Source organism: Thermobia domestica, chromosome 9 (assembly GCF_964235325.1).
Source record: "Thermobia domestica chromosome 9, izTheDome1.hap1.1, whole genome shotgun sequence".
Taxonomy (NCBI): Eukaryota; Metazoa; Arthropoda; class Insecta; order Zygentoma; family Lepismatidae; genus Thermobia; species Thermobia domestica.
In genome coordinates this window covers 166,600,402-166,611,538 of record NC_137462.1, presented here as the reverse complement: position 1 = coordinate 166,611,538, position 11,137 = coordinate 166,600,402, and the positions used below count along the sequence as shown (strand labels likewise).

Here is an 11,137-nt window from a genome sequence, read left to right as displayed (position 1 = left end):
TGTTTTTCATATTCCTACGCCAGTACAAAACGGTGATTCACATTACATTGTAAGCGAAAATTATCACTACCACTCTATATAGGCATAATCCAGTTTTATGACAGTTTTCCATTTATTCAATAAATTTTCACCACATAAAACTTCTGAATGTCTTGATGACCATTGCCTTTCACGGACTATATCTCGTTATTAGTTACATCACCATTTTGTCTTTGTTCTGGGTTGCAAGACAACTACGCCTACCAGAATCTGGTTGGTGGGTGCTACGAAGAAGAGTGCTGTTGTGCTACAAAGAAGACTGCTGCTGACGAAAATTTTGCGCTGCAACTCAGGAACCTCATTCCACACGAGATGGGACTTTTGGGGATATAGAGAACAATAAGAAGGAAGGGGACCATCCACTTATATAACTAAGATGGATGCATGATCAGAAAAAGATGGGATGCACATGGCAACGTCTGTGATATTCTCCCGAGAAACTTGTGTATATATAATCGATGTAATTGTGAATGTTCTCTGCTGGAGTGGTAGGCCCCTTGGCGTTCTGCATGCCATAACAATCATAATGTTGCATATGTGAAGCTGTGAGATAAGATTTTATATAGCCTTACGAGGCATTGTCTGGAGGTGTATAATGCTGTTTGTAGACGATCAGAGAAAGCTTGAACAAGACCATTCAATAACTCAAATTTACACGTTCAATGGAGTATTGTTCAAGACACTTGAACAAGTGTCTCGAATGCACTTGAAACAACTTTTACACGATCATAGAGGTATTGAGTCATGTTCTATATACTTGTAGATATATGGCAGTCCAAAACAAGTGACTGTAATTATGAAAACAAATGAAAGCGAAACTGCGTATTGATTTAGTTCAGACCTGCCCATGAATAGCTATAACTTTAGCATATCTTTCCTAACTTTCTGCAGGCATTTGTAATTTAATAGATTCTATTAAATCATTTAGAAAACAGGTCAATTGATTGTGCAGGCCATCTAATCTTCAGTAAGTACTTTGTCCCTTTTACAATAAATGCGGGTTAGATTAACTGACGTTAAAAGAATAAAGTGCTGCTTAGGTATAAAATGTTCCCTATACTAAGCTTTTTTTAAAAAAATCTGGTTCTTTAAATGGCGTGTTGATGACAGAATCACACTCAAAAAGAAAAAAAACTATTTCATAAATTGTGTGTATCACGAGGCAATGACTGTCTTTTGATGTTATTTATGCTATGGCTGAAAACAGAAAACCAAATGAAGCAATGATAATATATTTCAGCTACTGGACTTTTCGCTCATACCTGCATCAGACTTTCTTCACAAACCAATCCCATATTTGATACTGGTTAAAAATAATCCGTCAAACGAATAGTAATTTTACTGTTAAAATGTGTGAGTGCTTATGAAGGAGGATTGTCTGAGATACCGTAATAATTTCCACTGTCGGAACATGCTTTTATAAGGTAGGAAAGCAGCATTTTATGTTTAGAAGTTTACCAGTATCAAATCATTACAAGGGCTATAGTTGAGTTCAAATGAGTGAATACGACATCAAGGGTTTGTTGCACTATTCTTATTTATGCATAATTCTTATTCTTATGTTTATTGCACTGTGACCTCCGCCGATGACGCGCCTGCTCCCTGCGGACGTACTCTCGCGTGGACCCCCTTCTATGCTTCTGCCCTGACACTGTTAAATAGCATTCTCGATTTTAGTGTTTTTTTTTTTTTTTCACTTTCTTAAGAGGCATATGTCAGGAAGCACATTTATACCTTACGGAAAAGCACTCCTAAAATTAATCTGCACGCATGAAAGCAACCTCTACTTTAAGAAATAATTTCTGAAATGCTATGTGTGGATTTGATGATAAAATAGTTAGATTACAATCGAATAACATGTAATAATTTTCAGGGTACTTCAGTCTTCTGGCATATTCTTAATCTGTACGCAATTATTTGATATTATCAAAGATTAATAGTACAAAACGTCTTAGTGCATCAAGAAAAGTCATATATATAATTTAATGGATTCTTCTTTCTTAATCTACACGTGGTATTCTTATATATAAAATTCTCAAATTACTACTTATACTTTTCATTGCCCCAAAATTTAACAATAGTTATGGGAATGCAAACACTTTTCTATATAAATCTTATATATTACCAACACAAAATACTAACATATCTTCCGGTGCAAATATTAGCTTTTGTTTGTTATTATATTGCACACTTGGAACATCAAATAATTATGGAAAAGAGTGATAAAAATATATTTATTCAGCAACTGCTGTTCTGTCTTACGACGAGGGAGCGCGGTGGCTCAGTGGTAGAATGTTCACATTCGGTGCTTGGGGTCCCTGGTTTGATCCCAGCTTGCGCCGTGTGGACTTTGTGGTGGACAAACACCGTGCTCGTGGGTTTTCTCGGGGTTCTCCCGTTTCCTCCCACTTTCTTCTTTCCACCATTTCACTCATCTCTCATCATCACTGTCTCCTTTAGCCTAAACGGCATAATCGTGGGACGTAAAACTTAAAGATTTCATTTCATTTTTTCTGTCTTACGACGCCATCATACCTGCACTCAACTCGAGAGCTGTTGGCTATTGAATGCTCTTGAATTGGATTGTTTAGAACAGGACCGAAACGAAATTTCTTGAACGAAACTATTGAATTCAAGACAAAAATGACGTTTTTTTTTTCATCAAATTGTCTTGAATGGTCTTGAACAAGATTCTTGTTCAAGCTTTCTTGGATCGTCTACGAAAAGTATAAATGTGATTTCACCGCATTCCAGTCTTCTGCCATGATAAGTATGTCAGAGAAAGTGGGTAACTACGACATTTAAAAAAATGTTTCCTGAGTAATAGGTTTCGAGTCATTATGATGAATAAAAGTTGATAATTGAGAAATCTGAGTAGCAGAGAATATTCCTACCGGAAGGTAAAGAGACTATATAGTCGATTTGTATATCTTTCTTTTTAAATTAGCAGTCCCTCGTTGATGTTCATTTCGAATAATAATAGCATTATATGCTGCTAAAAAGGAAAACCCGTTAAAGGCAAATTCTTGAAATAGAAAATCAAAATTGGTTAGATAGTATTCCCGCTTCTAGTAACAATCTACCGCAAGTTGGTTTGTGAGTTTCTGCACAGTCGTTTTCATGATATACGTCCGAACGCGTATAGGAGATTGTCGTAAAGGGGACCTGTACTTACAAATGCAACCCTTTAGCCTACAAATTTCTAAGGCACTGTGAAAGAATCTTGTGATGAAACAATTGGATATAATAAGATAGGAGATACAAGGATAATACGTAGTTATTTCCAGGACATACTATGTTGCACGCATTACCAATCTGTACTCTATTATTTAAGCAGGGTAGTAGAAGTTCAGGACTTATAAGGAAACTATTTAAGGCAAGAAAAACTTCTTTTAGTTTGCAGATTTCTCAATCTGCAGGGAACACATATTTTTAAGATAAATTTTATATTAATGTTTTCCATTGATTTTAAAATTTAATATTAAACCCGTATTTTAGTGAAAATCCCCGGGGCGTTTACACTTAGTCGATTTGCGTTCGATTCAGTTGAATTGACGTCATTTTCAACTTAATCGACCGTATAAACGGGACTTCAACTTAATCGCTTTTTGATCGAAGGCGACTAATCGACTGGCAACTGAACTGAAAGACGTTCTATTTTCTGTGGTTCAAATAATTGAACACATCCATCGATCTGATTCGGCCTAGTTGCTTCGATTTAGTGGCAAATGCAGCGAGTCGATTTAGTCGTGCGACTAAATCGACGAAGTGTAAACGCCCAATGAGAGCCACATATTTCGAGAAGTTTCCGGGCCTCATTCCGCGTCGTTCATCACGAAATTTTGCCAATTGCAAATTTTTCCAAGAGACTGAAAGCCTGCAGAATCGTTCTGACGCATGACTTGTGCCATAAAAGACTTTGACTAGTAATAGTTTCCTGCAGTAGTCAGGCTTTTAGTATGACGCTAATGATACATCAAAACGACTCTGAATAAGGCCCTAAATAACCAATTATAAACGCTAAGTGAATTATCAACAATAATTGAAAATTTTATCGTGCGTTGACGCATATTGATACTAAAAGAGGCCCCACCAAGATGCAAGTGATGTTGTGGATTCGAGAGAGAAGCTGCTGAAAAACTAAGAGTGAATCAAGAGTCAAATAGTCAAGCGAAGTGGAACGAAAGTCACTCACATCGGTTACATCGGAAGAAAATAGACAAATTTTGTAACATGGAAGAAATAGGATTACCATGTCAGGAAAAGGTTTGTTTGTTATTTTATCTGTAAACGCATTTTCATTTTCTATAACTAGATAAAGTAGAATTTCTAACAATTATGAAAATTATTTGTACCCTCTGTCAAAAATAGCAGGGTGACAATTGCGAGTATGTCTTCTTTTTATGTACATTTTATCATTTTCCGGCATTTATTCCGAATTTGGACGTCCGATAGTTTTCTACCAAAATCTTAATAAAAGCTATTAAAATTTATAATTTTGAATTTCTACGTTCTTTACACTTTAGGCCTCCTTTCGTTACATCGCGAGGTGAGGGAAAGGTTAGGTTAGGATAAGATCTAGAACAGAGGTACCCTTGAACTTATTACCCGCCAGGTTGATAATATAAATGCTCATTTCTTTACCACAATGCCACTATTTCGTTACTTTGCTCGAAGTAGTTCCCTCCGCTCGCCGAATAGTCCCATGTTTGTAACCGCTTACATATAACAAATAAACAGATTTCTCGTGATCCTTATATATTATCAGGCACACAAAAGATCATAATATCCATATTTTCTTTGTAAATTTTATAAATTTTCCTGGAAACGGGCGTCCAACTTTGGAACATAGCCCAGCACCGCGCTTACGTCGGATGCGTGAGGTTCCCTAGTTCGATCCCTTGCCAAGTATGACCTAAGTTTTTGGTGGACATGATCTCCATAGGGTTTCTTGTGGTAGTCCCGTTGGCAAATCTTTAGTTTAGGCAAGGCAGTGACAGGAACTGATTGCATTAAGTACAAGGGCAATATTGTAGTAACTTAAAGAACCCTTATTACTGCCTTTTTAAGGTCGTACATAGTCTATGAATAATCCCTAGCAACAGAAAGGAACCAATGAGACCTGTGATTAATACTAACAGTGACGGGATATCACTGCCTTGCCCAAAGTAAAGAGTTACCGTCCCGTTTCCTCCAACATTCTCATTCAACCAATTCTTCCATAATCATTTACGTGCCTTAATCATCATCTTCCTTAGCCTAAAGGGCATAAACGTAGGACGTTAGGTTGGAAGATTTTATATTACCGGTATGTTAGAAAGTGTTTCTTACGGGAGGAATTACAGTATTGAGTGCATATTCACCTTACGAAAGCTTAGTTGTTATGAGTATAAATGCACATGAAAAATGTGCCATTAAAATGACTCCGTATTGGTACATTGGTAGGTGGTCATTAAAAAACACGAATGCTATCCGAGTCAGAGTAGAAACTCGGACGGAATAAATGCCGTAATGAAACAAAGGAGCCAGTTCCTCCTATTGAGAGGTGGCACTTGGATGTGTTGTAGTATTGGGTGCAAATTGATTTTAGGAGAGCTGAGTACAAAACATCAACCAAGTTGTGCTAAGTTGCCACTAAAATGCAAGAATGCTATTTAATCAAGTTGAGGCAGTAGTACAGCAGGTAAGGGGCCGAGTAGTTGCTAAGGGGTGCGTCCGTAGCGAGCAGGCGCATCAGCGGCGGTGAGTAAAATACCCATAATATGAGCGCTAGGTTTTGGTAAATGGTCATCACACATAGTGCCAAGATTTATGTAAAGAGCCTAATCAATAAGGTCATTAATTATGCCAATAGACACTAGATTTAATGTAATGGACACTACTTTACTATAGGAAATTCATTTAATTGACTCGTTCAATGAATCTATTCCTTACAAACTGATTCCACGGAACCGTTTCCGGGAAGGTTCTAGAACGCAGGTCTCCCCATATAGGTTAATAGCTAGATTGGTTCTTTTCTGTACCAAAGTTTAATATTTAATTCAAATAATATTGCCGAGCGAGCGTTAGCGAGTGAAGGCGGTTTAAAGCCCCGCAAGGCACGTTGTTTTCTGTCTTTATTACAGTTAAGTGGGAAGGGGAACCTGTGTTATAGAACCTTGCTACAGTTTTCCAACTGTTCCGAAGAACCAGTTCCTAAAGAATAATCTCGAGAACGGTTCTAGAACGCTGTTCTACCGCTCTGATTACGAACCAGATTGGTTACTTTCTACATGCAATTTCATAGGGAAAGGAAACAACCTGCTTCATAATCAATATTGTAGAGCAGCATTCTATATAGCGTTTCACCCTTCGATTACAGTACAGGAGTAAATGGCAATTTTTTTCCTTATGCCCATTGTTGCCAAACATAGCCTGAATTTTAGAAATAGTTCTTTTTACTAGATATGGATAGATTATTGTATTCTCTATCAAATAATCTGTTTTTCCCATATCAAGAAGAATTTTCAAGTATTGAAATAATTTGAAACTGAAGTCTTACTAATGGCAAATTCTAACGTCGCGTTAAATATATCACGTCATAAGTTCGGAACTATAAGAGATACCAAGTTGAAACTTAAATAGGTGTTAACACAATATTTGGTGATAATGTTGGAAAAATTTGCATTCAAAAAAACTTTTCGAATTTTAAAATAATAAGTAAAATGTAAGAGAAAGTGCGTACACTATTGCAATGCAATATGTAAATAGTTGACTAGTGAGAAACTTTTTTATTTTTCAGGTTAAATGGGGGTGCAAAGCGATAAAAGTGTTGAGAAATGATTGAAGTATTTTTTTTAAATGCAGCTCGATATCTTTCTTTATTTAGGTTTTATGACTTTCAGTGTTAAGTGTCAACTTCCCAAAGCGCGCGCATCTGACCAGAAGAAAGGCAGTGACAAATCTTGCCAATGTTATTTTCTTTATGATGTTTGTTTTAAAGTCTGATATAGAGTTTCTTGCTATACCGATGGGTATTCACGGTTGATGTTATGCGAGCACGTATCTACTGCTTAACAGAAACATGATTGCAAAATTGAATCCTGGACCACATCTACGAGAAACATTGCGTCAACTCCACTCAATCTTATGTTTCACGTACTTCCCTCGTTTCCCTTGATATATGTCTAACATTCAGACATATAGTTTTTATTTTCTTTCTTCCAAGAAAGACATTTCAGTCGCGGGTGAATAATAAGTAGTGAACACGAATCAGGGTTTGCCCAAGTGGGCCCAGCCCGAAAAAACCCACCGGGTTTTTTCGGGTTGGACCCATCTGAAAAAACCCACCTGGGTTTTTGAACTTTTTGTTAATATATTATTGATACAACCAAGGTGATCACATTGAAAGTGATTTTTATCAGATTTTGGACTTTCCTTGGGCGGATTGAATGCTTTCACGTTAAGGTATACAACAACATTCAATATAAGACCTTTATAAAGTTCTGAATGCATTGAATGAATAAAAAAACCTTATCTTAGCTTGAGATAATTAAGTAACAATTTAATGTATGGATTATGATTATAGCCTATTTGAAGGAAAAAAAAATACAATTTTATATTTTAGAAAATACTTTCAGTGAATAGGGTGCTCGCCAACTCGGCGACGCCGAGGGACGTTATCCCTCATACGTTTGACGCGTTATGCCGGTACTACCAGTAAACATGTAGTGCATTAGTAAAACTATTAGTATTATTTCTTACCTTTGATGGTAACACAAGTATTCTTCAGTAAAATTTAGTTTTCGAACAACTACAGTTTAGTGCAGTTATTTTTAGGTACTCTTCAAATAAGCATTCTGTAGAATCAACACCAACAAAAGCGTACAAATTCGTCAAATTTAAGAAACTCGATGCTCAAGAGTTCCGAACTACGTACCGCTTACTATTTCAAGTGCTGAATTCGAACTTTCGTACTAGTGGAAGTTTCGATGTACAGTAAAGGGAGCGGCATTTTCGAGGGAGGAGGGAGAAAAACATGTCCCGAAAGAAGTTCTCGGGAAATTCCCCCAATTGAACGGACAAAGCATCGGAACTGAATACTTCAACAATAAAACTATTTATTTTATGCTGGAAGATATTTAATTTCATTTAAGACATTCTGAAACATCCTAACTATATATAAAACTACATGAGCTGACATAAATTATTGAGCACTACAATGATTAAATTTGGCATGATGGTAGCTTTCCGGGACTAACAGACAGAAAAATTGCCAAAAGTGAATATTTTTAATTTTAGGGGGTCTAAAGAGGGGATGAAAAATTTCCCCATGTTATTTAAACGGGCCTTTTTTTGACCTATAATCTCATGTTTTAGATACTTGGAATTGGAATAAAAACTTCAAATTCGGTATGCTTCTACGTTTTCTTAGCAGTACCTAAATAAACCAGTAAAAATTTAAAAATCCAACTTTGGAGTGGTTTTACAGGGAACTGAAAAATCTTTCCCATGTTATTTATATGGAACACCTTTTACACTCCCAAATTATTGAGCACTTCCTGTAGGGCTACAATACAATTTGACATCATTGTAGCTTTTCGGGACAAACCTACAGGAAAATTGCAAAAGTGAATATTTTTAATTTTGAGGGGGTCTAAAGATTGGATGAAGAATTTTCCCATGTTATTTAAATGGGTCTTTTTTTTTTTTAACTTATAATCTCATGTTTTAGGTACTTAGAATTGGAATAAAATCTTGAAATTCAGTATGCTTGTACGTTTTCGTAAGCGTAACCTAAGTGAAACATCAGAAATAAAAATTTCCAACCGTAGAGTGGTTTTCTGGGGAACTGAAAAATCTTTCCCACGTTATTTATATGGGACGTCTACCCCCAAAATGTTTAGGCCCTTCCGGCATGATTAGAATGATGGAATTTGGCATGATTATAGCATTCCAGGACTAACCGAAAGGAAAATAGCCAAAAGTGAATATTTTAAATATTTTAGGGGTCTAAAGGGTGATGATGAAATTCACTTGTTATTTAAATGGGCGTTTTCTTCGGATACAAAATCTCATCTTTTAAATAGTTGAAATAGGAAAAGAAATGATAGAATTGTGGGTTCAAGAGATGCGAGGCCGTAGGCCGAGCAAAGACAGTGTGTAGGGGGCGATGCCCCCGGGTGAGCAGATTCAGGAAATCAGAAGAGCAAGTTCACGAAATTCACTGTGCATGCAAAGGGCGATAGATAAGAAATCCGAGGCTGTATGCCGAGCAAACTCGGGGGTCTGGGGCCAAAAGCTAGTTTATTTTATAAAATATGAATTATTATATCGTTCTTAATGGTCTTAAATTAATTTTCTGGAAAGATCCCTCTTGCAACAAGTCCTCGGGAAATTCCCGTAATTGAACGCACAAGGTATCGAAAGTAAACTTCAATAATAAAAACCATTTATTTTACGCTGTTAAATTAATATATTTGGTCTTCATATTTGGCAAACGTCACTGACGCTTCTGGGATGATTCAATCTGCATTTGTTCGTTCGTCTGCTTGTATCACACATACTACAGGGAATCACTTCCGGTCTTTTAAGTGTAAATTTTCAGAGTTCAAGCACGAGATGCACTAAATTTCCTGTATAGATTTTGGCGGCATACGAACGTAAAATTTCAAAATGGTGACAATTTATTTTTTTCAAAATAGCTGGTATGCACGCTACAAAGCGCAATTTTCGGTCTTTTAAGTCGAAATTTTTAGAGTAGATATATACTCTAAATTAGCTGTATATATTTTGGAGATGATTCAACGTAAAATTTCAAAATGGCGTCCATTTTTTCAAAACAGCAGTGAACAGAAAAACGTTGCAAGTTGTGACAACGATAATCTTGAAATATAAATCACATTTTAACACTTTTACCCCAGAGACATTGAAATATTTTGATAAAACCCAATTAAACCCGAAAATACCCGAAAAAACCCATATGGGCCCAGGTGGGTTGGGCTTTTTCAGAAAAACCCGGTTTTTTTCAAACCCTGACACGAATCAGGATAGTAATTCAGTTAGCAATAACATAAGTCACAAAAATGCAGTTGGCACTCAAAGAAAACCAACTGTTTTTTCAGAAGATCAATTTCCATGCAAGAGGAAAAAGCAGGCCAATATCTGTTAATAATAAAACTCCTCACTCATTGGTGATGAAAAGTTATTAGCTTTTGTAATTGATTCGTTTACAGTTCGCACGTGGTCTCTAATGTCCTTTCGAATGCTGATGATTTTGACAGTAAAAGTTGGTTTCGTTTGTAATTCCATTTTTTTTTTTTTTTTTTTTTTTTACTGTGGATACGCAGCTGAAAATGAAAAAAAAAGAAAACAAATAACTTCATAAGCTCACAAAACAGAATGAAAAGGCTCTTTGTTCTTTTCCCCCTATGTTTCTTTAGGAAGCATGGAAGAAACAAAATATATTTTCGGAGAGTTTGATTATTCTGTGTGGTTTCGTTTCTTCGCCCAACTATCTGTACCTTGTTGGCTGTCACTAAACGTGATTTAAAGTCACAGCTTGTGCTTTTGTTTAGAACAGATATGATAGGGTATCTTTTCATTCTTCTTCTGTTTCCAGTTTGATAATTTGTGTCTGAGGTGTCAGAAGTGAGTATAGAAACCAGGGCGATTCAGTTCCTATTCACCATTACATTTGAGTGATTCCATTTCAAATCGTCCAGGGTGGTCCACACGACTGTCTCAAATTTAGTTTATTTTTTAAAATAAGAAACTACATACAAAATTATCAGACCCATATTTTTTCTTTTTGCTGAAATTTTTTTTTCTTCGATATACAGCCTTCCAAAATGGCTGCCCTCCTCTCGGATTGCTCGAAATACTGAAAAACATATCAAATTAAAAAAAAAAATATTGTAGAGAAACGAGTGTACTTAGTAACATAATCGCAATAGCAGGAAGAGTATAAAGTTGTATGTTTCGGTGGAGGGCCAAAATTCGTCGATTCGTCCAGTAGGAATTGCGCAATTCACTCGCAATGTTGCCAACTTTGGTGATGTTTTTGCTAACTTCAAACTATTTTTTCCTCACGAGCAATATCAACCATCTGCTTCTAGGG

The 11,137-nt window shown here is 36.2% G+C and overlaps 1 protein-coding gene across 1 annotated transcript in view; it reads left to right on the top strand.

Moving 5' to 3' along the window:
- Positions 1-4,147: 4,147 nt before the first annotated feature.
- LOC145695176 (26S proteasome regulatory subunit 6B) overlaps positions 4,148-11,137 on the top strand; it is a 28,213-nt gene continuing 21,223 nt past the window's right edge. Inside the window, exon 1 of the mRNA XM_081772139.1 lies at positions 4,148-4,305. Within this exon, the coding sequence (XP_081628265.1) occupies positions 4,273-4,305 (33 nt within the window). The 5' untranslated portion in view covers positions 4,148-4,272. The remainder of the gene's footprint in view (positions 4,306-11,137) is intronic.